Source organism: Trichoderma ghanense (assembly GCF_004382785.1).
Source record: "Trichoderma ghanense strain CCMA-1212 chromosome Unknown scaffold_8, whole genome shotgun sequence".
Lineage (NCBI taxonomy): Eukaryota > Fungi > Ascomycota > Sordariomycetes > Hypocreales > Hypocreaceae > Trichoderma > Trichoderma ghanense.
Window position 1 is genome coordinate 1195962 of NW_027395671.1, and position 25463 is coordinate 1221424.

The following is a 25463-nucleotide window of genomic DNA, read 5'->3' on the forward strand; positions in this document are numbered from 1 at the left end:
TGCACCTCTTCCGTCCGTCTCGGTCGTGTGGAGATGCTGCGAGGGAGAGGCTGAATGAAGCCGGCTGAAAAGTGCTGATCGCTGCCGTGTCGAGACGGAATCGCTGCACGTCTGTCAAGTGCCGGGGACCAGCGGCCAATGGGAGAGATGACGGGGACCCCTTTCTCAAGACGGAACGGCAGGACGCTTCGATGCTCCTCACGACAGCTTCGCATATGAGCGGGGGAGAGACGCACAAGAGCAGATGCATGTCTCAGAGGTTCGGTGATTGTACGCGGACATGTCGCCCGCCGATATTATTCGGCCAGTCAGATGCTGGAATTTGGAACAAAAGGAACAAAAGGCGGGCATCTTGTGCTGCGGCTGAGGGACACCATTGCTACGTTCGCCGTCCGGCCGCACGAAGCCTTGGATGAAGTTGCGGCCTGGACTCGTTCTTCCGTCTGTTGATGCCATTCGCTGTCTGGATGGTTTCTCTCGGGACGGCACAGCTTTGTGTTCCCTGATCCTTGCTATTAATCGTCCCAAGGCGTGTTGTACTGCAAAACTGAGGGGAAAGGCTCTTGTACGACGAGCATATCGGAAGGTTTCTGCTGCCGCCGCACGCAACTTCAAGGGATTTTGCGGATTTAATACCATGACAGTTGATATGGAGGCCATGTGTGTCTGCGAACGCTCTGTAACGATCACTACTAGTTCAGCACAAATATCGAACCCTGACGACGCCCTCCAGCTCCTCGGGGCTCCGCTACGGGCCGTGCCTAGAACTCTTTGGGCGTGAGAGCAATTTCAGTGCGACAGGCCTTGTGGTTGCCATTGGGTGGCTGCAGGCTTTCCACTCCACCTGTGCTGGATCTGTCATCTAACGCCATCCTGGTTCTGGGGGCCCGTGATGCAGTGTGGTGATCAGTGTCCTGGACCAGACCGCAGCCGATCTGCCCAGGAGGATCTTCTCGACCGCAGCACAGCAGCCAGACAACCTGTTTGGGGATGCTCAACTTGGAAGGGTGCCAGTGCCACGGCGTAGGTAGGTCATGTCAGTGAGTTGGTGGGTGTGAGTGGCTGTGGCGAAGGACGGCTCCCAACTAGCCGGATCGTTATCGAGATGGAAGACCGAGGCGGAGATGCTGGCCCAGCGAGTCCGGGAGGAGGACAAGAGATCGGCATCCTTGACTGTCTGTTTATGTATGCATGGTGCTGCTTCTCCGCATTCCGAGGGCCTGGCCTACGGTTGGCTGCATCTCCATCTTCCTCTCGGGTCCAGAGCCAAGCTACCTACGGAGGACATACGGAGTGATAATACGGCAGCGTGCATGGGAAGCCTTGGTTGTCGGACAGAGCAAAAGACAGTCGTTGCTTAGGAAACTGACAGACGATACGCTGGTGCTACAGAAAAAGTCATATATACTACTACTACATTCAAAGCACGGGAGGACGAGGTACTGCTCGCCGCCGCCTTTCGTCCATTGCAGCACGAGGCTGCAGGATCCGAGACACCTTGTCCAACCCTTTCCTCCTCGGTCGTGGTGTTGTCGCGGGATGACGTGCTATACTTGCTATACTTGCTCACGACCCGGCCCGTCTCACAGCTTGCTGTCCTTCCAGACGGGCTTCCTCTTCTCGACAAAGGCGCGGACGCCCTCGGTCATGTTGTCGCCGCCGTCCATCTTGGCGTAGACGTCGTTGAGGATGCGGCGCGTGCTCTCCTGGGGGTCCTCGGGGTCCCAGCCGCTCAGCAGGCCCTGGCGGGCGACAATGACAGAATCGGGCGAGTTGTCGGCCAGCTCAATGGCCCACTGCAGGGCCTCGCCGACGACGTCGCTGCCGCGGGCGATGACGTGGTTGACCAGCCCCCAGCGCAGCATCTCGTCGGCCTTGTAGATGCGGCCCAGCAGGGCCATCTCGGAGGCGCGCTGCATGCCGACGGAGCGGATGAGGCGCGGCAGGGCGCCCTGGATGGGCACGACGCCGCGCGCCACCTCGGGCAGGGCGAAGCGCGCGTCGACCGAGGCGATGACCATGTCGACGTTGAGGATCATCTCCATGCCGCCGCCCAGGCACAGGCCGTTGACGGCCGCGATGACGGGCTTCTTGCCGCGGCGGTTGCTCAGCCCGCCGAAGCCCGAGTCGGGCGCCTTCTTGGACGGCTCGCCTTCGGGGCGGGCGTTGCGCTCGTTCCACTCCTTGAGGTCGGCGCCGGCGCAAAAGGCGCGGCCCATGCCCGTGACGACGGCGCAGCGCAGGGCGGGTTCGGCGTCGAACCAGCGCCACAGCCGGTCGAGCTGGTGGTGCATCTCGTGGCGGATGCAGTTGAGCTGCTTGGGGCGGTTGATGGTGACGAGCAGGATGTGCGGCCGCGGCGCCGTGATGATGACGTCCTCGACGGCCGGCGGCGAGCTCATGGAGATGGCCATGATGTCGCTATGTCTCGGCTGGCTCTCTTCTCACTTGCACTCTCTGCTTTTCCGAGGTTTCAGGCGTCCGGCTTGGCCAAGGGGGGGGGCGAGCGAGGCGGACAGGGCGAAGCGGAGCGGCGATGGCATACGACTACCCGAGTGCCAGATTCGATGAGACCTCCTTGTTGTTCAATATCTCGTCACTCTTTCTCTCTCACCAATGTGCTGCCCCTGTTGTGTTTCTCCGTGCCCTTTTCCCGCTCAATCTCATCCAACCGCCCGAAAAAAGAAAAATTAGAACCAATGAGATGAACTGTCTCAACAAGCCGCAGAGCTCAAGATCATGGCCGCTTTCCGACGGCTCAGTCGCGTTGCAGCTCGTCTTGGTGTATGTGTGGGTGTATTGCTCGCAATGGTTGGGCTTCGAGGTGTGTGAAATTCGGCGGTAAATCTCGCCACGAGTTCCATTGCTAAACAAACCTGGTCAGCACAGCTTGGTGACGCGCGCCTTGTGTGGGGCTGGAGCCGAGGCTCTTTGGTTGGGTTGAGCTGCTGTGCCTCTTTTGGGGAGTATGTGAGATGACCCGATCTTGGAGGGATTGCGATGATTTTACCATGGAGCCGTCAATTGACTGGACTCATCTCTAGATATCATGGTATTGCAGCCCCAGTGGATTATGCAAGATTTATTAGCGACAGAACAACTGTATCACGAATTTACGACTCATTGTCCAATAAAAACCAAACTGCTCCGTACATCAACCACAACTTCATCCTGATAGGCAAAGCCGTCCATCTCATGATAGCATCCATCCCTCGTAGTACCACAGCCATGTCCCCAAGAGTGAGTTATTATTCGTTGTTTGAATACAACACAATGAATCCTACAATATGTGTCCACAAGTCCGGGCTGTTTGCCAAACCCCCCCTATTTGTACATACAAGACAAGATTTTGCCTTTTTCGCCATTTCAATATCGTCTTTTAAAAAGCATCACTTCCACTTCAGCACCCCTTGTCTCCCATGTCCATCCACCTCAGTTGCTTCTTGCACTTTGGAGAGGCAAAGAGCACTCTGCATCTCAGCTCCTGTAAAGGAAGAGATGCGTAAAGCCATAACGAGCAACGATGGGATGGCAGTTTGAAACAAACAACAGACGTCTCGGTATCTCGTGCCCGGGTGACAACGAGTCCTCGTTCTAAGCCGGCAAGCCTCGCTTCTCGCTCTCGGTAAAGAAGATGAGCATACGCCACAGCTTCTTGACCAGATCCTCCGCTTCGTCGTCCAACGCCTGAAAGACATGGTCAGCTCAACTTGCCCAGACACAAAATGCACGAGATGTAAAGGAAAACTTACCCCCTCGAGCTCCTCCACCAACTCGCCAGCCGTGCCATGCTTCCGCAGATGCTCCTCCACAGCCTCCACCAGCATCTCCTCCTGCACACCCAGGTACTCGACAATCTTCTTCTCCACAAACGGCCGCAGCTTGTCGCGCACCACGGCGTCATCCATAAACTCCCACTTGACCTCCCACGCCCACAGGCCTTCCTTCTCCGACGGAATCTCCTGCGCCAGCGCGCGCACGGCCTGAGAGATTTCCTCCTCCGTCATGCCCGCAGCACCAGAAGAGGCGTCCATCTGGATAGGGATGAGCTGTCGCTTGGTAGACTCGACCTCCTCGTCGTCCAGCAGACCCTCCACCTCGGCAATCGTGCGTCGCTGCGGTGCTGCTCGTGAGGCCTGGGCTCGTTGTACGGCTGCCCCGAGTGACAGCTTGAATGGCTGAGGCGCCGCGGCGGCGGCGGCAGCTTCGCGCTGCTCCATCTCCCGAGCCTGCTGGTCCAGGAACGAATCCGCCATACCACGCGCCTGCTCCAGCCGGGCCTGCTCGCGGTTTCGCTCGATCCTCTCGGCCTGCCGGTCAGCTTCGTCTCGCGCCTCTTCCTCGATCCGTTCGGCTGTCCGTTTCCTGGCCCAGGCGGCATGGTCTCGGTAGTAGATGTGTGTCTTACGGGCGGCCTCTCGGTCGTCATCCCATCCCACCTCTCTGTCCAGCTGCTCCTGCTTTCTCCGTTCAAAGTTCTCCAGCTCATGCCTCTCCCGTTCCCGCTCTCGCTCCAGCGCCGCCTGGCGCGAACGTTCTCGGTTGACCCATTTTCGCTCTGCTTCGGCGTACATCTTGTCCTCCTCAGCCTTGCGCTCAGCCTCGCGTCTCCTCCAGAGCTCCTCATCGCTGGCGTCGGTGTCCTCGTCCTCCCGCCTCAGAGTGCCGTCCGCGTTGGTGACCCCTCCATTGACAAAAGACACTCCACGATTGGGCCCGTTTTGGCCCTTGGGGCCAGCAGGTGCGTTGGGTACGGAGACGCCTCGAGGTCCCAGTGGCACGTTGTTCGAGTTCCTCGGCGGTGAGGCGAGCCTCGATCGGCCTGGGCCGTTTCGTCGTCGTTCAACCTCCTCGATTTCCTCTTCTCGCTGCAAACGCTCCATATCGCGTTGGTTGCTTCGCTCACGGAAAGCGGCAATTTCACCCGCCACGACCTCCCTCATGTCGGGCGGGATATCTGCCAGCTCGTCCTCTTGAGCCAGGGGTATGTTGACCACCTCCACGTTCTCCTCAGTATCCACCGCATTTCCCATCGCGACGTCGCCGTTAGCATCCGTAGTCTCGACAGCAGGCGGGCGGAATAGCTCTCGGATGACCAGTTTGAGGGCCTCGCGAGCTTGCTCTATTCTCTGCTCCAAAGATGTATCGTCTCCCTTGCTTTCCTTGTACGTTTGCAGGTAGCTCAAGGACGAGGGGTCGACAACCACTTGTAGCTTGGTCTTCTCGACATCGTCAAAGTTGTCGTCGGCGGGAGGATCGCTCGAACTCGGCTGCTTCTTGGTAGGGATCTGCACTTCTTCCTCGGTAAGGAGCTTGACAGCAGCAGCCACTGAGTCAATGTCCTCGAACAGGGCGAAGCCAAACTTGGTTCCCTTCCGCTCCTCTGACACGCTGTCGAACGCATCCCAGCGCTTCAGCCTGCCGACTGCGCCAAGTAGCTTCTTCGTGCCCTCGTCACCGCCCAACCCCTCGGGTAATTGGTGTAGGAAGATGGTACGCAGCTTCTCCTCGTTCGTCGGTGGGAGCAGCGTCTGGATGCTCTCGCGCGCCGCCATTCGCCCTTGATCCGACCCTCTCTCCATACCAAGCCCAGATCTTCCTCCCGATTGTGCAGGTCGGTCGTCGGATCTGCCGCCACCGGCCGAGGCTCCCGTGCCCAGGCGAATCACAGGGGCATTGAAGTTGATGTTGGGCATGTTGGTCGGGGCTTGGAACGCAGGTGGCAGACCACTTGGACGATTAGCTTGGGGCACGTTGGCTTGCTGGATGCCCGGCGGAGGGGCCATTCCCGGGGCAGGAGACATGCCTGGAGGAGGACCTGGAGGGCCTGGAGTCAGCATCGTTGGACAAGGCCAAGGAGGAAGGGAAGAGATGCTCACCTAAGCCAGGAGGAGCAGCCAAGCCAGGCGCCGCGCCCGGATAGCCATAGCCTGGAGGCGCGCCATAGGGGACGTGGGGTGCTGAAGCTCCGTTAGCCGATCTGTATCGCCCTCTGGGCTGTCCTCGGCCGTGAGTACCCCCGTATTGGTTGTAGGCCATGGCGACGGAGCAGCGTCACGCCGGCTTTGTCGAGGGAGCGGAGGGAGTTGGGGTTGATCGGTTTTCTCTTGTCGCGTGTCGTGTAATCTTCGCACCGCCTAAGAGAGTCAAGGGTCAAGGATAGAATCGAGGCTCTGGCCAAGAAAAGGAACACGAGAGCTCCAGCAGAAGAGCCAGACGCCTGCAGACGATGGATCTCCAGTCGCAGCAGCCTCAGAATGCAGGGTTCTCAGCTTGCATTGAGACGCGACAGCAGACCAGGTTGATTCTGCAGGGCATCAGCACACAGACAGTGCCTCTATCTCGGGTTCTTTCTGCGCTGAGCTTGTCCGGCTTTTCTTGTTCGCAGCTTTTTGGGAGAAAAGTTGCAAGGTTTGGGGGATGGCGATATGCAGGGTGCGAGGCTAGGATCAATGGCTGGCTGGGCTTCGGTTTCTGCAGGTCGTAGCCAAAAGCTAGGCCAGCCCCGCATCAAAGTTGATCCGCCCGCAGCTTTTTTCGCAGCCGACGACTCTCAAGATCTTGGGGTCGCATCTGTGCTGATGGGCTGATTGACGGCTGGATTTGCTGCAAGCCATTGAAAAGTCCCAAGATGTGAGTTGGCGCTTCTTTCAAATCTAGAGGCCTCAATTGTCCTCTCAAATGCTAATTCTAATCAACTGTAGGGCTGCCTCACTGAGACCCGGCAGCATGATGCTGTCCAGAATAGCCGTTCCAGCGCAAGCCCGCGCCTTTTCCACATCACTGGCAATGCGATTCAATGCCTCACGAGCGCTCTTCGACGGCAACGACCGAATAAACCCTCTGGTCGGAAACTTTGCTCCTCCTACTCCCACCCCAAAGCCCGCCGCTGCAGCACCAAAGCCTCGATCAGAAGCACCCGCAGCCACGACCGACTTCGTCCCTCCTCCCCCTCCTCCTCCTCCTCCTCCCGCCGATTCAGAATTGCCATCAGCCTCCTCTGGAACGTCGTCTTCCTCATCCTCATCCACGCAATTCCCATACACGGCCGCCGACTCCTCCGCTCACTTCAACTTCGACATTGCCGAAATCGTTGCCGCCCGCTCCGCGGCGTACGGCCAGTCCCTCAACGTCGGCGACCCCCTCCTCCGCCCCAAGGTCCGCACCGAGGCCGTCTCCGGCCGCACTGTCTTCATCAGGGACCGCCTGTCGCCGACGTCGGCGCCCACGCCCGCCGTGGCCATCCGCGTGCTGGAGAGGATGTGCCGCGAGCAAAAGGTGCGCAACAAGTACCACTCGCAAAAGTTCCACGAGAGGAAGGGCTTGAAGAAGAAGAGGTTGAGGAGTCAGCGGTGGAGGGCGAGGTTCAAGACGGGGTTCAAGGCGGCGGTCAGCAAGGTTATGGAGTTGAAGAAGCAGGGGTGGTAGTTGAATAGCGTGCGTGCTGAGACCTTGGAACCCACGCAGTGTTGTGGGAAATGGGAGCAAAATTCAGGCGGAAATTTGTACGTTTGGGAAAGATAAGGAGCAATCATGATGAGACATATATAAGGTAGGCATACATACATTGCTATATATGCATGTACAATACAGCGATGGGATTCAAATGCCATCATACAAGCAGTGAGATGCTCTTACAAGCGAGAGTAAAAGTCTTGATCCATTGCCGTTATTCTATGTTGCAAGCATTGGGTTCCGTTCCTATATAATATCTATTCGTCATCCATATTTACGTGCTCAAACGCTCAAAGAAAAAGAAATGATTAGAAATAAAGAAAGAGACGAAAGTTCACGTCATCAGAGGGACCCTCAGTCCCTGCCACGATCCTTCACTTCATCCTCACTCCATTGTAGGCCGGTATATCGGCCCATGCATCCCTCGTGGGACTTGGCTGCAGGCTCTGGCCAATCTTGGGCCGCGATCGAAAGACGGCCTCAACGTCCGATTCCTCAGCCAGCTGCTCCAACAGCTGAGTCGCCTCGCTGAGGTCCTCGTCCACCCTCGGGAAGTAGCTACCTTCCTTTCGTGGGGGCGCCTTGGCCCTTCTCAGGCTCCTACGCCGCTCCATCTGGGCCTTTTGCTGGGCCTTTTCAAACCCAGCCATGCTTCGACGAGTCCGGCTGGCAAGATCCTCGGAATAGTCTGGATTCACGGATGGAATCGCAGGTATGGCAGCAGTCGTAATGGGGGTGGGCGGGTCAAGCTCTTCATCTTCGAAGCATAGGGATTTCTTACGGCTCATCGAGAGCCGAGTCCGCTCGGCCAAGGACAGTGTGTGTCGAGGCTTGGTGCGCTTCACGGGCGACGGAGTCATGCCTTTCGTGTCATCTGCCCCAGCCGCAAACTCCTTGGTAGGGGATAGCCGTGGCGGGCTGTGCGGCGCCTTCTGCCTTGCAGCTGGCTTTGGTGCCTCGGGTGACCGACGATGTGTCGGTGTCTGGTATCCCGAAGGCTTGCGCTGCGGGGGAAGAGAAGGGGGGGCGGCAAGCGGCGAGTCGTCGAGCTGCGTCAAGTCATAGGTGCTTCGTCCAGGAAAGTTCTTCTGGGTCGGCCACGCTGCAACAACTGGCGCCTCCGAGTCACTAGAGAGCTGGGAAAGAATCGGTCGAGATATCACGGGTCTCACGGCGCGAGCTGGCGCGGTAAACTTGTCCTGCAGGGACGAGAAGGACGTGACAGAACCATCGGTGCGGAACGCATTCTCAGCGTCCTCCAAGTCACTAATCTCATCATCATCGCCAGACCCCTCGAACGACGAGGTGGAAAGCAGGCGACGGTCGCGGCGACCCTGCTTTGCAGGGGTTCGCTTCCTGACGAGAGACGCAATGTCGACCTCCTTAGTGGTGATTTTTCCCAGTTCGTATTTCAGATCCGCGACCATGGCCGCATAATCGTCCGTCATCTGTGGCGCATGCTGGAACAGTGCAACTCTGGTCGGCTTGACCTTCCTACCGGTATGCAGGTCCAGGTGAGCAGAGAAGCCGAGGTCGATGCCCTTTGTCTTGGCAGCAGACGCCTTGGGCTTGGTCGGCGAAGACCTCGTCTCGCCGAATGTGCTTCTGCGGAAAGCGTCCCACTTGCGGAGTCTGTCCCTCTGCATCTTGACCCTGCTGTCCAGCTGCTCCAAAAGGCCAACATCATCCGTATCGAGCTCGTCGAGCCGGCCCTGCTGGGCTCGTCTCCAGACTCTGTCAAACTTGGTAGCCAGCAGGCCGCCATGCTTTGCGTCTCCGCTCAAGAGAGCCTCCATCCAGGCCTCGCTGCCCGACCAGTTGTGGCGCACAGTCCGTCGCATCTCGGCTCGTGCATTATCCGAGACGGTCTGACCACCGCCGTCCATCTCCTTGATCTCTAGGGCCTCTCGTCTACGGATGATATCATCTTCCTTGTCATCGAGAACTCTGGCGAAACTCTGGAAACGAGCTCGAGCAGCCTCCTTGCGTTGCAAGAGCTGCCGGATGGAAGCCTTGTGGGCCATGGAGAGGGCAATCAGATGCGACTTTTCGCTCTTGTAGCCCTTGTTCTCAAAGGCGAGCTCAACGACGGGTGTCACATAACCACGATTGGCGGCAAGGCTGTCAGAAACGACCTTTTTCAGGACGGCAGTGGAAAAGAAGGCCAGGACTTCCTCCAGCCTCTCGCCCTTGCACTCGTCCAGCATCGTCTTGCGGATGATGGTGTCCCGGCCGAGGTCGCCATTTTTCTTGGCTTGCTCGAGGCATCTGACAAGTGCGGCGCGGAGGTTGACAGACTGGAGCTGGTCGGCAGGTGGGTAGAAAGGCTTCAGCTTCTGTCGCAGAGGGATGGAGCATTAGCCTTGTAAAATTCATCATGTCACATCACTTGCAGGGCTCGTCTAGCAGTCAAGGGAGGAAGAGAGTGAATAATACGCACATTCGCTGCCTCGTCGGGATCCCAGATGACAAACAGCTGATACAAGGCCCATTCTACGCACTGTACTCGCCTCTTCTGGTCCTGCAAGGTGGTTCCGGAGGCGGCAAATGTCTCGGCTGTGATGTCAGGCCAGTCGGGGAGCTGGTCGAGATCTAGGAGCTTGAGGTTGGTAAGAAACAGCGACAGAGATGCCGGGCCCGGCAAAGCGATGGCTGCAGCGGGGGACGACTCTGCAGGGGCATGGCTGGCCGCGGCTGGAGCGCCATTGGACGGGATCTCGAGAGCTTCAGGTTTGGGCCTCGCAAGGCTGCGCACAGGTCTGGCAAAGGCGGCGGCAGCAACAGCTACAGCGGCGGCGGCTCGAAGAGGCCGGTTCGAGGACGAGGGCACGCGAGAGGCACGCGTCCGAGTATGGAGCTGGGTCTGCTGGACGACAGTCGCCATATCGGGCACCCTCGTTTGCTGCCGCGCTGGATCAGATGATGACGATGCAGACGGACGATGCAAGCGAGAGATGTTCTGCGTTTGTCTCTGCCAGTGCTTCGCCTTGGTGATGTGATCCGGGGAAACACAGGGGAGAGCGAGTATATGAGTTGAGACCCGGAGAGAAGAGACACAAAGACGGAGACGGAGACGGAGATGGCGGAATGATCGCAGTCGGGAGCTCTGCTGAGATGAGTGAGAGCGCGACAGGCCAAGGGAGGCGTTGGAGCAATTGGTCGTCACGGCAGCATCATCGTCGGGCTCGCAATTGGATTCCCAAAGATCAGATCAGGTATCGCAGACGACGGAATCAGACGTGAGTGGCTGCAGAAGAAGGTTGAAGTTGCAGTTTGTGGAGAGCTTGTGCGGCTGCTTGTTGTAGCCGTGCGCCAGATTCGGATTGGCCGGCCAGCGCCTCGGCAGGGGGGCCCCCAGTGGGCTCAGTGGGCTCTGCCAGCAGACACAGTGGGCTCGCAGTGGCCCTCAAGTGGCTCTCGGCGGGCCAACCAGCGCCTCACAGGTGTCGGTGAGCGCTGCACAGGCCACTAGCTCCGGGGACAGGGCGCCCTGCGAGTATAAGGGCAGTGAGGTGTCCCGCATCTCGCAGCCCGGCTGGCCAGTGTGTTTATGAACACTTCACCTCACATACAATTATTACATATCCTACGGGCAGTTGCTGCTGCATTGCTGCTGGCCTGGACGCGGATTGGCCAATGGCGGAAGAGGATATGGTAGTGTGAACGTTGCGTTGCAGGAAGCCTTCGTTGCAGGTGGCTTGTGAAAGGGGAGTTGATGATGAGAAGGGTGATGTGGTTGTGGCAATGAAGAGCATGAATGACATGAATGGCATGGAAGAGGAGCATGAGACGAGGAACTGAAGAGGTGAGTTGGTTCGAGGCTTGTCGGCAGATTCGTCAATACAGATGTTTCTGAAGAGAGCAGTGGTCATCAATCAAATGGTTTTGATGAAAGTCCACGTCGTTATACTGCAGCATGAGAGATGCATTCATTCCTTCCTTCATAAGGTATCATCTTCTGGTCATAAGGTATCGGATACATGCAGGCGGTGTCAGATCTCGACCTCGGGCTACCGGCATCCAAGGTAACAGCTACTTCCCATCTCCCGGTTGCCTCAGGCGTCGCTCATCACCTCATCTTTTTCCTCCTCCATACATGTAAGGTATCAGATCATCATCGTCAAACACAATGCCATCGTCGCCGCCATCAAACACCGGCAAGTCTCCCCAAATGTCGCCATCCGCATCGCCAACATCGCCAATCAGCCCGCCATCTCCCAAGCCATCCTCACCCGTGCCCGTGCTCGTCTCGCACATTCCCAGCCCCGCCGCCGCCCTCGCCAGCTCCCCCCCGTTGCCGTACCATGGCCCTGTCTCGAAGCTCGCATTCACCGGTCCGAACAGGAACCAGGCACTCATCGGCTGCGCCGTCACTTTCCACTGCTCGAGCCCCGGCGTGTCGCTTGCGGCCACCGCCAGTCTCCTCACCCCGACGTTGCCCGCCAGCAGATACGCCATGGAGTCGCTCCCCTGACGAGGGTAGTCCAGCATCTTGAGCGGCGCCTTCGCGTAGCCCACGGGCACGTCGTCGAGCGGTGTTGAAAAGTACGGCACGCCGTCCAGCACCACGTCGCGGTCCGAGGGCACAAACTCCTTTTCAGCCTCGCGCGAGATCCGCAGGTCGCCCTCGACAGTCCAGTGCAGGAACCCGGTGATCCACCCCGAGATGCTGTAGTCGGCGGGCCCTGCGCCACACGACACCAGCCGCTGCGAGCGCACAATGTTCTTCCAGAAGTCTTTGGTCTCGTCGCTGTCTGGTTCGTCCCATGTGCCGACGAAGCGCGTGAGGATCGGGCGCAGCCGCTCAGCGTAGTCTGCCGGCTCCTCTCCCCACTCCTTGAGCCTGTCCAGCTTCTGGAGCAGCTTCACCCAGTCGTCCCTCTCGCCCAGCAGCGTCACCTCGGGAAGGCCGCAGATGATGCCGCCGCTGAACTCAAAGTAGTGCTGCATGAGGCCCATCATCAGCACGGTGGCTGTGAGGCCGTCGTTGTCGTCGCTCGTGGTGAAGCCTGGCATGATCCAGTCGAGCAGCCATTCGGTCTTGACCCTCTTCTGGATCTCGCCGCCAAACGCCGCGATCACGTCACGCCACGACAGGCGCCACACCTGGATCTCTTCTTTGCCCTCGTGGTCGACGAAGAGATGCCGTACGTCTTCGGCATGCGCAGTCATGTAGAAGTTGAGCTGCGCCAGGATCTCGAACCATACCTCGTCAGGCCGGAGGATCAAGCTCTGGTGCTGGCCCCATGCTTCGATGGCGCCTCTGACGAGACTGTCCGACGACTCAAAGATCGTGCCATTGGCGAACGCATCGCCGTCATCAGAGCCGAAGTCGGCAAAGGATGACATGAGCAGCTCTGGTGAGTACGGCGTGCGTGGGGGAAACTCCTCCGGACAGCTCTGCCGGAGCAGCTCCGACGCCGAAGTCACGATGCCGGCGGTTGACAGCGGGAGTGGGTCGACGTCCGAATCGACAGGGACCGTGATGGAAGCTGCAGCGAACGGCACACGGCCGTAAAGGCCGGAGAGGAGCAGTATCTCTAATAGCATGGTGGTACAAGTACGACCAGCAATATTACTACAAGGAGTGGCTAGGTAGGTACTCTGCAGGGAGGAGCAAAGTGCAACGCCAACAGGCACTCGTACGAGTATGCAGGTCTGGCCAATACTCAAGAAAAGAGTGAGGCTGCTAGTACAGGCGGCGATGATGCTGCTGCTGCTGCCGCCGCTTGCATGCAGGGCCACCCTACGAAACTGACGCTGCCAACTTACCTACTCTTATGCAGCTCATCACGGCAGGTAAAAGGGGGCTTACTCGAGCGAACCAAGAGCCTCTCGGTTGGCCTCCAACATTCCTCGACCCCTCAAATCGGATCACGAGACGACGATATAGGGTAAAGTAAGTGTGCGGGATGTGGTGATTTGTTTCCGTCTGAAACATTTCTCCGTTCCTACACGTACCGGGAGATGCATCCCGAAGCCGTCAAGACTCGGAAACGGTCTCAGACATTTCCCCATTGGAGCACTCGTGGCATTTCGTCCGGTCACGTAGGGCCACCACATGATGTTCTGTGCCATGTTCCTCTGCCATACAGCCATACAGAATCGAGCGCAGACATTCGTAGACGTTCTCCTGCATTTGAGGCTGGGCCAATTGCTGAATCTAGACTCGGATTTATGGTCTGATTAACAAGATGCTGCTGTCCCTTGCATGCTCCTTCTGCCAACACTTTACTTATGCTATGACTTCCTAGGTAGTAATATTATGCTGTTCCGTAAAATCTTCTTGACAAGCCTCTACGTGGCATGCAGTGGCGTCGGATATCGTTTTTCTGTTCGAGCTTCTGCGTGCTCGGATTACACAATTTGTGTTGACTTGTATATCTGAAGAACACGTCAGGATCACTCACCGCCTTTATAAGGTAGAGCCAATTACCATCCGCAAGACACTGATAAGACATCCATCATGCTCCTGCTAAGCCATTCATTTCGGTCCAGAACAAGTGGGCATAAAGAACAAAAGTCTTTCCTATCTCCCTAACAAACCTGAGAGGAATTTCCGTGCGTGAGCAGGACGCAGAAACAGGGGGCTGCGAGATATGTACTGCTACCGACTACTGTAGTACTGCAGGAAGGGTTCAAGATGCTGAAGTGGCATGCATGAGCTGTGTGTACATATTGCCACTGCTGTTCTGTTGTCTCACATCATGCTCGTGGTCGGCGTAGTCCGGCATCTTCGCTATACGGCAGGGAAGACAAATGCAGGCAGGTAAAGTAGCACAAGAGTACTATTGAAGGCTCAGCCTTGTCTTACTTGACCGTCTCCGCTGTGACATATCTCGAGACAACATGTCAAGTCATTTAACAAAAGTGCACTAGAGACGAAAATGTCAGGGACCAATCAGCCGCCCACGCATCGTGCCCTTCCTAATCCGGCAGTTTTAGGGGTTGCACCCATCCAGCCATACACATACCTCAGATTTTCAGAAGGAAGAAAGGGGTGGTGGGACGGAACGGCATGACTGGTTGGGTGCGGGTGGTGTGTGGCTTGTCAGAGGTATGGCATACTTTAGCGGATGGGTGTTGGCGGGACTTCCATGTGTCTGTTCTGTCAGAATCTGAGCTGTTCTAGTGGCTGCCCAGCCGGTAACGTGAGATGGGTTTGAATGGATTGGAGAAAATGTTCCTAGCGAACCGTTCTGGACGGGGGTGGCTGCATTGCCTGATTGCTGGCTGTGAAGGTTTAGCTTGAGATCACGGTGACCTCACATTTTGCATTGCCGGCGATTTTGAGCTACAACAAATGGAACATGTGAATGGTAGATGGGAAGGCAATGATCAAGTCTGCTGTTATTGATGTGGTAGCTTGGCTCGTTATGCGACCAATTCAATCAATCTATAGACTGAAGTTTCCCATGAAGATATCCCGAGCACCATTTTCCCCGTTCAGGAATGCCCTTGCAGAGTACAAAGAGAAAAGAAAACAAAGAGACGATGCTCTAATAATCCGGAACCCAGCGCCTTGCCATTCATTCGTGCATTCATAACACAAGTTGAAGAATAAAAAGTAGTAGAAAAAAGAAGGGAAGAAAAGCCAAAAGCCAGATGGGGAGTACACCGGCACACCACTCAGCGCCGTGAGTGATGCCGAGCTAGGTAGAAAGAAAGAACAGATGCCATCGCAAGTTACTCCTCCTGGCTGTCGGCCTGCACACGCTTGACAACCTCGACCAGGCGGGGATAAATCTTCTCCGTCGGCTTGATGCCGCAGACCTTGGCGACAACGTCCTCGGCGCTGTTCTCGGACATGATGGTCGAGAGCTCCTTGGACTCGTCGTCGCCCTCGACGTTCTGGAAGCGGAACGTCATCTCGATGGCGTCGAGGAGGTACTTGACGGGCATGTCGTTCTCGGCGGCCTCGGCGGCAGGGCCGATGAAACGCTCCTTGCGCGACAGTTTCCTCAGGGGAGCGCGGCCGACACGCTCGACGGCGTCCTCCAAGTGGGGGTTGCCGATGCGCTTGATGATCTTGTTCATGTAGGCGAGCTGGGCCTCCTCGTCGATGCCGTGCTTGGCGACGAGCAGGTTCTTGGTCTCGGTCAGGGCGCCGCGGACCTCGGCCATGATCTCCTTGTCCTGGAGGGCGTCGTAGACGGTGCGCTTTCTGCGGTAGTAGCCGTGGTAGGCAGCCGTGGCGTGGCCGGTGTTGACCGTGTACAGCTTGCGCTCGATGAAGGGCTCCAGGTTGTCGACCCACTGGATGCCCTCGATGGGCGGGATGCCAATGTCCTCAAAGGGGGTCTTGTCGACAACCCACTCAAAGAACTTCTCCAGCTTCACGTCGAGGCCGGCATTGGGGTCCTGCGCAGGCACGATCCGGTCAATAGCCGAGTTGGCGAAGCGAGCGCGCAGGTGGAGCGTCTCGAGACGGGCAGCATCCGTGTTCTTGGCGTCCTTGATGTGGCTGGCCAGAGTGTCGGTGGCGCCAATGGCGTTCTCGCAGGCAATGACGTGCAGGGGCGTCTCGTCGTCGGAGCGGCGGTCGATGCCCTTGGCGATGACGGGAGCGATGAACTTGAGGATGTTGGGGCCAACGGAGCAGGTGACGATGTCGGCGGTGCGGATCTCCTCAACGAGGTCCTCCTCGTGAGTCCGGGAGTTGATAGCCCGGTAGTTGGTGATGACATTTTCTGAGGTGCCCTCGGAGCCAACCTCGATGACTTTGTAGGAGGGGGTAGCGTTGATGGTGTCAATCAGGTCTCCGTTGACGTCGGCAAAGACGACTTCGTAGCCCGAGTTGTGGAGGAAGCAAGCAACAAAGCCACGGCCTGGAGGAGCTTGTTAGCCTTGGGTGACAACAGATGGATAAGTAGCATGAATATAGGAAGGGACATACCGATGTTGCCGGCGCCAAAGTGAACTGCCTTCTTGCCTGTCGTGTTGGCCATGATTGCTGTAGGTGAAGTAGATGTAGAGGAATAGAGGAGAGGAGAGAACAGAGGATCTGAGGTATGAAAAGAAGAGTTGGGAAAAGGAAGACAAACGGTCGGTTTTTGTTGGTGAAAGCTGGTTGATGATGGAGAGGGACTAAGATCCAAGTAGGAAGAGCGGGAGCCCGGCCAGCTTTATAACAATTTGAGAATGAGTCGACAGAGTCCACGAGAAGCAGGAGAGCCACCGAAAGGCTACTCGAGGTGGTAGCAGGACACACAGTCAGAACAGTATGACAGGCCAGAGGTAAGGTAGGGGGTCCCCGATGACGATGGCGCCTCAATCGGGTCCAACAGGCGAAGAGGATGGAGGGACTTTGAAGCTGATCGACCATCGTCACAGCAGGGGGGGTGTGGACTGAGTCTAGGGGATACATGCAGCTTTGTACCGCCAGATCCACAGGGGGGAGGGTTCCATTCAACAGCGCAGGTACAGGTACTTCTCGCAGTCCTTGATGCTGCATGTACGCAAATGGTGCCACAGCTGCTGGCGCTGCCATCGGATGCCATTGTTGCATTGAGTGCCGTGTCATTGGCAGAATGGCCCAGGCCTCGTGCGACGTCGTACGGCTGAGAACCATCCATCAGTTCAAACAGCGCATCAGGACATGAGGTGAGAAGCATCAGGTACCGGTACAGCTGTCCAGTGGCATGAGTCCGCCTGCTGGCCAATCTCGGGGCGTGGCTTCCCAGAGGCCATGGCGCAGAGCAAGAGCGGGTCGAGTGACCTTCCGTTATGTGTGCTGCAGCGTTCTCTTATCTGGTACCGCCGTCTGGAGGCAGGAACGCACCTCCATTTACGGACGATGCTGGTTCGTGCTTCGTGCTTCGTGCTTCGTACCTGCCGTGTCGTTGCCGTTATCGTGGCCGTGAAGGTACTTTGTACTTTGGATCACTGCAGCCCATCTGACGTTCTTTGCCTCATTCTTCGCCTCGTCCATGGCATGGATCTTTCTCGTCTCCCCTCGCCATCTGGTGCCTGACTATCTCGTCTCCAGCCTGGTTCATGTCTTCGTCTCATCTCTTCTCTGTGCCAGGTGCGTCACCTCATCTCAACGACGAGTGAAAACAACGAGGCGGCCGCGCTGTGCCACATCAGCAAACCTGCAGCTGCATCATCATGACTGGCGTCCAGCCAGCCCGTCTTCCCAGGAATGCCGTCAGACCCTTTTTCCTTTCCCGCCCTGGCTCGCCCTGCCTCTGTCTCGCCTTGCCTTTCCCTGCCTATGCCTCGTCCTGCCTCGCCTCGCCTTGCCTTGGCCCTCCCCCTTCCTGGAACCGAAATCCGTCAGCAGCAGCGTCTTGCTTTTGGACATTGGAGGGGCGCCCCATCGCTCTAAAACAGACCCGGTGGCACGCCCAACAGAAACCAAGAATTCCATGCAGGCTTGCGTCGTTTCTCAGGGCCCACCGCCAGACTAACGTCATCCGGCTCACGACAACGGGCACCACGGCTGCCGCTGAGAGCCCTCTTGAGCGCCGCGCCGGCTCTCCAGTGGTTGCTGGTGGCGCCCTGGGGTCTCCAGTTCACCTTACGGGGAGCCAAGGTCGCCGAAGGGCCCCCCGCTGTGGGAAGCGGGTTAGTGCTCGACTGGACGACGCCTGTGACATCACGGGCGCTTGGCCGGTTTTGCTCTCACGATGCAACGCGATACACCACGGAAACACGCACCATTACGATGCGCCGAGAACTTGACGATACGACGCGGTGCGATGCGATGCAGCCGCTACGCGATTACAGTTGAACCCTGCGTCAACCCAAAGGGTTCGGCCCTCAACCCCTCAGCCCTCGGCACGCTCAGCTTATTCCCGCTCTCAGACGACATCATGTAGCCTGCCGTGTCAGCCTCGTGTCTGTGCCGGAGGCCATGGACGACAATTGCCGACTCCTGTTCTTGCTCAATTCCTTGCGTTTGAGTGACAGATTGAGAAGGAGAGAGAACCGTTGTTGACGATGGAGCAGCAAAGGGATGCAGAGTCAAGCTTGTTCGGACGCCACATTTCAGCAAAAGTTTTTTTGGCATGTGTTTCCGAGCTTTTCCATGCCCGACACCCTCTTAGTCCAGCATCCCGGCCCTCAACCTATCACTTCCCTTTGCATGACCCCCTCTTGACCACGCCATTTCCCCCTTTGCGCGCAGATTCGGATACTAGGGAGAGGTCATGGACATCGGGCATGCGTCTTGTTGTATCTACGATCGTCGTTCACAGGGGTCTGAAGCACAATGACGTATCTTGGGGATGCCTCCACCTTGAACCCCCTCAAGCTGCTCCGCCAAACCTCACAGCTACAGCCGTGTTTCACGATGAGCTGTGCGAATTGAGAGTTAATGTCCTTCAGCAGAAACAGATTCTCTGGTTGAGATAGACTTTCTCGAACGAAGCTATTTTCAACGTCCACGGCAGTCCTCCTCTCCGGCTTAGCCAGAATCGAGCCTATCCCCGGAAACGCTTACAGACTACATCTACTACAATACTCCTCCCTTGCTTCGACATGCCGTATAATATCTTTGCGCCGAAGAGAAGGAGGAGGAGGGTTGCGTCGGCACTACAGCAAACATCCATCCGAAGCTATATTCTCGTACGACTCGGGACTCATCTGCATATTCATGCCCTCTTCTCCATGGAATAATCCCCCTCAGCAATCTCGCCGTCTCCGCTCCAACTCCTCTCGCACCAATACGTGACGGCGGGGAAGCATGTTGATGCCGATCTCTGCTTCTTTCTTTCGTGTTGCCGGAACACACGTTGATATTCGTTTGCAATAGCTACCGTGATGTGCATGCCAGCTCTTGTTTCCAACTCGTCCTCTCATGTAAGTTGACGTCGGGTTGCACTTCAACTCCAACCGGTTTTCCTTCGTTTCGTCTCGTCAAAACATGTCTCACCCCAGCAGACGAGTTTTATTCAATACGAATTACTCGTCACGAGAAAACAGGTTATGAGACGTGCAGGTGCCCATTGGCATCAAGACACATTGCAATCGTGACAGACCGGCGCACGATATCGACTTCAAGCTGGCTGGATGTCCATCGACAAATGGCTCCCTCCATCGAGCCTCGGCTGTGCTACCTGCCCAAGGGCGACCGAAGCCGTCTGGACGTGTGAAGCATGTTCTTAGCTTCGGGTTCATGTCAATATACTTCGTACAGTGCAGAGAGAATCCATGGATGCCACCAGGAGACTAGACGCCCTATCCACGATGGCTCATTGAAGCCGTCCCAGCATGGATTATCCGCCATTGCAACCACTCACAGCCACGGGCGGTTGTCGGGCCCCGGCGCCAAGTCTCAGCCAGAAGACGGGCCGACACATGGAACGAGTTTTTGCGCGCTTTTTCCGTTGGCACCAGCAGATAGCAGCGTATGAAGGTAGCCAGGGGCGGACCGGTTGGCTTCAAGATGTCTTCTTGTCAGCGTCGTTCGTAGACCCAGCCCCGGGTAGCTGATACGCCCGTCGTGAGATAGGGCGAATGGTGAGATTTGTCTGCTGCGACTCCCTTTGATGCGTCGTATCTCGATAGAACAGCAGCCACGTTGCAAGAAACCCCCTGACAACGAGCTCACCGCAACACGCTACGGCTCGTGGACGAGGCGTCGAGTCGAATCAACGCTGTTCGTGCTCATGCACATCAGCTTCCTCCGGCCGCGTTCGCGAGCCCCCGGGACGGCGGACCCAATGGCATGCCAGCGACGCTGCATCGCGTTAGCAGGTACTTGCATGCTCACCAGCGTTACCCTGCGGCAGCTTGGGACCTTTCATCACCGCACGGCTATTCTCCCGAACTCCCCAAAGCAGCGCCTCCGCCGGCTCCGAAGGGGGCTGATCCACCGCACCGCCCGTAACAAACCGACCAACCACCGTCCCGCCTCCGTGCGCGATTATGGAGATCACCGTTTCGCTTCCTCTTGGCGGCATGAGGCCAGGGGATCCAAGGCGGCGGGCAAAAGGGCGCAGAAGGCGCCGCTTGTTATCGTGGTTCGGTATCGTGCCTATCCAGGCAAAGGCCGTGATGCAGGGGAGCCCGTTCGTTTGCTGGGACCGTCGTGGACGGTGGCGGTTCAGCAGACGGCAACAGGCGGCGGGGGGGAGGCTGGCCATGACTCGGATTCCCCGAACGATGCTGATGATCCAAGGCGATGGCAAACGAACAGAGGGCATGGCATGTCACGATACACTCGCTCACTTCTATCAGCCCGCCTCTACTAAGCTTGGGGAGCAGAACACATGCCTCCCCCTCATCGCTGGGCCATATTCGTCGCCTTGTGCATCCCGCACCCACGGAAGCTAATATGATGTGTCAATACTGTAGCTCACCCCTCGAGGATTGCCCGAGATAACGGCAAAAGTGTCATCCACCAGAGAATCCCACGATATCAGCGCCGGTTATTATCGACCATGTGTTGGGTTCCCAAACCTATGTACGCCCGCCTATTTGCCACCCATTCGGTCGTCGCTAATACCACGTTGAGAGTTTGCGGCTGCATGTGTTTGCTTTTGGCTGCCTCTTTTCTCCCTCAGGGGGTCACGTTGGCCGAGAGTCTTTTGTCAATGCTCTTGGAGTGCCGATCCGAGGCAGGGCGAGATGATCAACCACGATGATGACGGCTCATGATCGATGCCAGCAACGACGCCGTCTATTCCCTGACAAATGTCTTTACGATCGATCTCTGGCACGTCACGTTTGTCAAGCGCACCACTTTTCTCGACAGGCGAAAAATGTCACAGCCGTTCCAGCCAGCGATATGATTAGCCTCCTTGCCTCCCTCAGCCCGGCTGGCCAAAGCCCTGTCCCGCGCAATTCTCTCACTCGGCGCTGCATACCGAGCCTCGTCGGCTGCTCGAATAGGAAGCATGGGAACATTGGGAGCCAACCAGCTTCTTTGCCAGACGCCCTCCTTTACGGATCCCCGTTTACTGCAGTTCCGCAAAGAGGCCAGATTGATGAAATGGCATTCCCATTCTCGACCCTCCATCCATCCATCCATCCATCCATATGTGCAGCTGTGTTATTCCCGGCCTGTCGAGTTACAGCTGGTCGATATAATAACCGCTCATCACCGCAAATACCACCCTCCGCGTGTTGGCGATTGCATCGCCTTCTTCTTCATCTCTCCATCTCCCGGTCTCCCCTTCCCCATATGACCTTCCCCATGAGCGCATGTGCGTCCTGCGCCCCGGAAGATAATCTGAGGGAAAATGGGCTGCTGTGGAGAAGGATGAAAACGTGGTAGGGCTAAATTGAGAGAACCACATGCTAGTGCTCCCTCCGTCTTGTATGTAATCCCTCCATTCGCCCAGCTGCGGAGAGGCATATTCTGTGCATCATCTGGGGCTTATTACTCCCACCCCGGTTGAAGCTGAGCTAAATACCTGCTGTATTCGACGCGGATGCATACATGTCTACAGCGGTAACAGTTTTTTTTTACTGACATCTGAGTGTGTTTGTAGACAAGTCATACGATGTATATGTGCAGTCCCATGAGAGACATCACAATCTTCAGGCACGAGGGAGACAATATCGCACTTCTGTGTTGATCAATGTGACGACATTTCAAGACAAGACACACCTGGTCTTACCCAGTCAACCGGTGCTGTACCTCAGAGCGAATCGACTTTTCGTAAGTGACTCATACCCCTTCATGTAGGTAGTCACATTCTTCTAATGGAAAAAAGAAAATGAGTTCATTCCCAAGGCCATGTTTTCCAGTCACTTCTTGAGTCTGATCTTGGCTTATTTAATATTGATTTGCTTGATTTTCTTTTTCATTTTTTTTTACATCATTCTCCTCAGAGACTCATCGCTTGCTTTTCCTCAATCCTCCTTTTTTTTTTTTTTTTTTCCATTAACCCTCTTGCATTCTTTTCCTACAAGTCAGCTGCATTCAAATCTTGGCAAACGACTTGAAAGCTCCAATGAGGCCGCCAGTGGAAGCGTCGTGACCCTCGCCGTTGCCGGGCTCGTCGATCTCCTTGAGAATCTTCTTGGCAAGGACCTTGCCCAGCTCGACGCCCCACTGGTCAAAGCTGTTGATGTCCCAGACGGCGCCTTCAACAAAGGTCAGGTGCTCGTAGTAGGCAATGAGGGCGCCCAGCTCGGCAGGGCCGATGACGCCGCCGACGAGGATGGACGTGGTTGGGCGGTTGCCCAGGAAGCGCTTGTGGGGGATGAGCTCCTCGGGGGTGCCCTCGGCGCGCAGCTGGTCGTCCGTCTTGCCGACCATGAGGGCCTCGGCCTGAGCGAAGTAGTTGGAGGCGAGCATCTTCTGGTGCAGGTTGTCGTGGATGGGGTTGTGCGACTTGGCGGCCAGGATGAAGTCGGAGGGGATTAGCTTGGTGCCCTGGTGGACGAGCTGGAAGAAGGAGTGCTGGGCGTTGGTGCAGGGCTCGCCGAAGAGGATGGAGCCTGAGGAGTGCAATGGTTAGTCCCTGTAAAGGGTGAGAATGCCTCGAGGGACATGAGACACGTACCAGTGGTGTACTTGGCGGCAGAACCATCAGAGGTGATGGCCTTGCCGTTGGACTCCATGGACAGCTGCTGGAGATAGGCGGGGAATCGGTGGAGGTATTGGTCGAAACTAACAGATCTCGTTCAGTATACCTGTATGTCATCGAACTCGGGGGTAAAGTCACAACTTACGGAGCAACCAGGCGAGTCTGGGCCTGGAAAAAGTCAGCGTACCAGACGCCGAGCAGACCTCCAATGACGGGAATGTTGTCCCTCAGGGGCGTCTCGCGGAAGTGCTTGTCCATGGCGTGGCCACCAGCCAGGAACTTGTAGAAGTTGTCGTAGCCAACGTAGAGGGCGACGCTCAGGCCGATGGCGCTCCAGACGGAGTAGCGGCCGCCGACCCAGCTCTCGAAGCCAAACATGTTGGCCTTGTCAATGCCGAACTTGGTGACCTCCTCCTCGTTGGTGGACAGGGCAACAAAGTGCTTGGCCACGTCTCCCTTGCCGCCCGTCTTTTCGACGAACCATGCCTTGGCGGTGTTGGCGTTGGTGATGGTCTCTGCAGTGGTGAAGGTCTTGGAGGCGATGAGGAAGAGAGTGGTCTCGGGGTCGGAGGCCTTGAGGGCCTCGGCCATGTGGGTGCCGTCGATGTTGGAGACGAAGTGCAGCGTCATGTCGGGAGCGCCGTAGTGCTTAAGAGCCTCGGTGACCATGACAGGGCCGCTGCGAAGGAGAAGAGAGAGACTGGTTAGCAAACAGCTTCTCTTGAAACCAAGTCCACCAAGCTCGGAAAACTCACAGGTCAGAGCCGCCAATGCCGACGTTGACAATGTTGGTCAGCTTCTTGCCGGTGTAGCCAACCCACTCGCCGCTGCGGACCTGCTCGGAGAACTCCTTCATGTGCTGCAGGACGCTGTTGACGCCGTTGGGGCCGTTCATGACGTCCTGGCCCTCAACCTTCATCTCCCAGCCGCTGACGTTTCGCAGGGCGGTGTGGTAGACGGCTCGCTTCTCGGTGAAGTTGATCTTGTCGCCGCGGAACATGGCATCGCGCTTGCGCTCGACGCCGGCCTCGTCGGCGAGCTTGACCAGCAGGTCGAGCGTCTCATCGGTGAGGAAGTTCTTGCTGAAGTCGAAGAGGATGTCGGCCGAGACGCCGCCGGGCTTGAAGGTGCGGGAGAACTTGTTGAAGCGGTCGGGGTCGGAGGCGAAGGCTTCCTTGAGGACAAAGTTCTTGGCGATATCGTCGCGGTGAGCCTGGAGCTCCGACCAAGCGGGGAGGGTGTTTGTCGGGGCCATTGTTGGATGCTTGTTATCGGTAGGAGATCTGATGAAATTCGAGGAAGAGGTCAATGGTCTGTTTCCCTAATTGGCGTCTGTGGTTGCGACTTGGGACAAGGCGTAGCAACAATCAGCCACCACGGGTAGTAGAACGTCTGCTTCTGGCAAGGCAAGGCAAGGCGAGGGCTTGGCTCAATTGGGCGAGGGTATCATGAGGAGGAGAGCTCAGGAACAGGAACAGCTGGCGCGGAGAGAGGGAAGGGCAGTATATAAAAACACCCCGTAAGCTGCTGCGGAATAACCCGAGGAATGGAGATGAGGTCGTAAGTAGTTAGGCTATACGGCCCCAGTCCGAGCAGTGGCAATGCATAGAATCCGGGCAACGCGGAAGCTGGCGCTGATGCTGATGCATGGCTGATTGATGGATGGAACTGGTGGTGGGGGCGGCGTAGAAGCAGGAGAGAAAGCTGTTCCCCTCATGCGTGTCTGTGTATCTGGTGACGATGTGATGCGGGGTGGAGGAGGAGGAGGAGAAGCAGAGACAGAAGAAGAGACAGAAGAGCTTACCGAGGATGTCTGACGAGGGAGATGGTTGAAGTTGGAGCAAGAAGAGAGAGAAGCTGTCAAGATGGTAGGAAAGCCGACGAGATCGAAATGCCTCACGACGAACTGACGGAAAGGAGAAGAAGATGGAAGGTCAATAGCTAATGTAGGCAGCAGCAAAAGCTGGAGCTCACAGGCAAATTGGATCGAGTCGAAGCTGGAGCTTATGGATCAGTTGGCCTGATGCTAGACAACGTTTCTATGGAGAGCCCCTCCTTCGCCCAACCCACTGGAGGAGGGGCAGCAACTTCAGGGCATGACCTCACTGGGCGAACCGCTGGAACTTGGCTGGCCAGTTGCGCGCTGCTGGGCGGCTTACTTAAGCAAGCGACACAGAGCGGAGAAGCTGCCACCCGCTTAGCTCAGCAGATGCAGAACCTTGATGACATTTGATCCATTTGAATGAATGAATTTGATGATGGAGCACTTGGTCATGAATCGGTAATCTGATCCGATGCTGGAGGCGTGCCGCGTTGCTGTGACCCGATTCGGACAAAACTCCAAATTGGCTTCAATGACTCACATCTACAGTAACTGCCGGCATTTACTCTCCCCAGGAATCAAGGCATATAACCAAGAGCTTGGGGCAACTGTCTGTTCAACGTCTCACGATGAGCAAAGAAATCAACACGACATCATTGTACGCTTCATTTGTGCAACGTCTCTCAACAACTCGAACCGGC

At 56.9% G+C, this 25463-nt stretch overlaps 6 protein-coding genes across 6 annotated transcripts; 1 reads left to right on the plus strand and 5 right to left on the minus strand.

Moving 5' to 3' along the window:
• Nucleotides 1–1583: 1583 nt before the first annotated feature.
• On the minus strand, nucleotides 1584–2414 carry CCMA1212_007017 (Carnitinyl-CoA dehydratase; the record flags this gene model as incomplete). Its single annotated transcript, XM_073704199.1, has 1 exon — nucleotides 1584–2414. The coding sequence occupies one exon, from the start codon at nucleotides 2412–2414 to the stop codon at nucleotides 1584–1586; it is 831 nt and encodes a 276-aa protein (XP_073557406.1).
• Nucleotides 2415–3594: 1180 nt separating this feature from the next.
• CCMA1212_007018 (U1 snRNP-associated protein usp107) lies at nucleotides 3595–10365 on the minus strand (the record flags this gene model as incomplete). Its single annotated transcript, XM_073704200.1, has 7 exons — nucleotides 9896–10365; nucleotides 7845–9791; nucleotides 6298–6456; nucleotides 5880–5997; nucleotides 5208–5827; nucleotides 3753–5129; nucleotides 3595–3687 (listed from the first exon to the last, which is right to left on the minus strand). The coding sequence occupies exons 1-7, from the start codon at nucleotides 10337–10339 to the stop codon at nucleotides 3595–3597; spliced, it is 4758 nt and encodes a 1585-aa protein (XP_073557409.1). The 5' UTR covers nucleotides 10340–10365.
• On the plus strand, nucleotides 6730–7428 carry CCMA1212_007019 (uncharacterized protein; the record flags this gene model as incomplete). The annotated part of the gene is made up of 1 exon (XM_073704201.1): nucleotides 6730–7428. The coding sequence occupies one exon, from the start codon at nucleotides 6730–6732 to the stop codon at nucleotides 7426–7428; it is 699 nt and encodes a 232-aa protein (XP_073557410.1).
• Nucleotides 10366–11529: 1164 nt separating the features above from the next.
• Nucleotides 11530–13005, minus strand: CCMA1212_007020 (Uncharacterized protein; the record flags this gene model as incomplete). Its single annotated transcript, XM_073704202.1, has 1 exon — nucleotides 11530–13005. The coding sequence occupies one exon, from the start codon at nucleotides 13003–13005 to the stop codon at nucleotides 11530–11532; it is 1476 nt and encodes a 491-aa protein (XP_073557613.1).
• Nucleotides 13006–15141: 2136 nt separating this feature from the next.
• Nucleotides 15142–16408, minus strand: CCMA1212_007021 (Mannitol-1-phosphate 5-dehydrogenase; the record flags this gene model as incomplete). The annotated part of the gene is made up of 2 exons (XM_073704203.1): nucleotides 16352–16408; nucleotides 15142–16283 (listed from the first exon to the last, which is right to left on the minus strand). The coding sequence occupies exons 1-2, from the start codon at nucleotides 16401–16403 to the stop codon at nucleotides 15142–15144; spliced, it is 1194 nt and encodes a 397-aa protein (XP_073557612.1). The 5' UTR covers nucleotides 16404–16408.
• Nucleotides 16409–22330: 5922 nt separating this feature from the next.
• Nucleotides 22331–24195, minus strand: CCMA1212_007022 (uncharacterized protein; the record flags this gene model as incomplete). The annotated part of the gene is made up of 4 exons (XM_073704204.1): nucleotides 22331–22851; nucleotides 22917–23023; nucleotides 23086–23619; nucleotides 23696–24195. 4 exons carry the CDS (start codon nucleotides 24193–24195, stop codon nucleotides 22331–22333), a joined length of 1662 nt encoding a protein of 553 aa, XP_073557611.1.
• Nucleotides 24196–25463: the final 1268 nt, after the last annotated feature.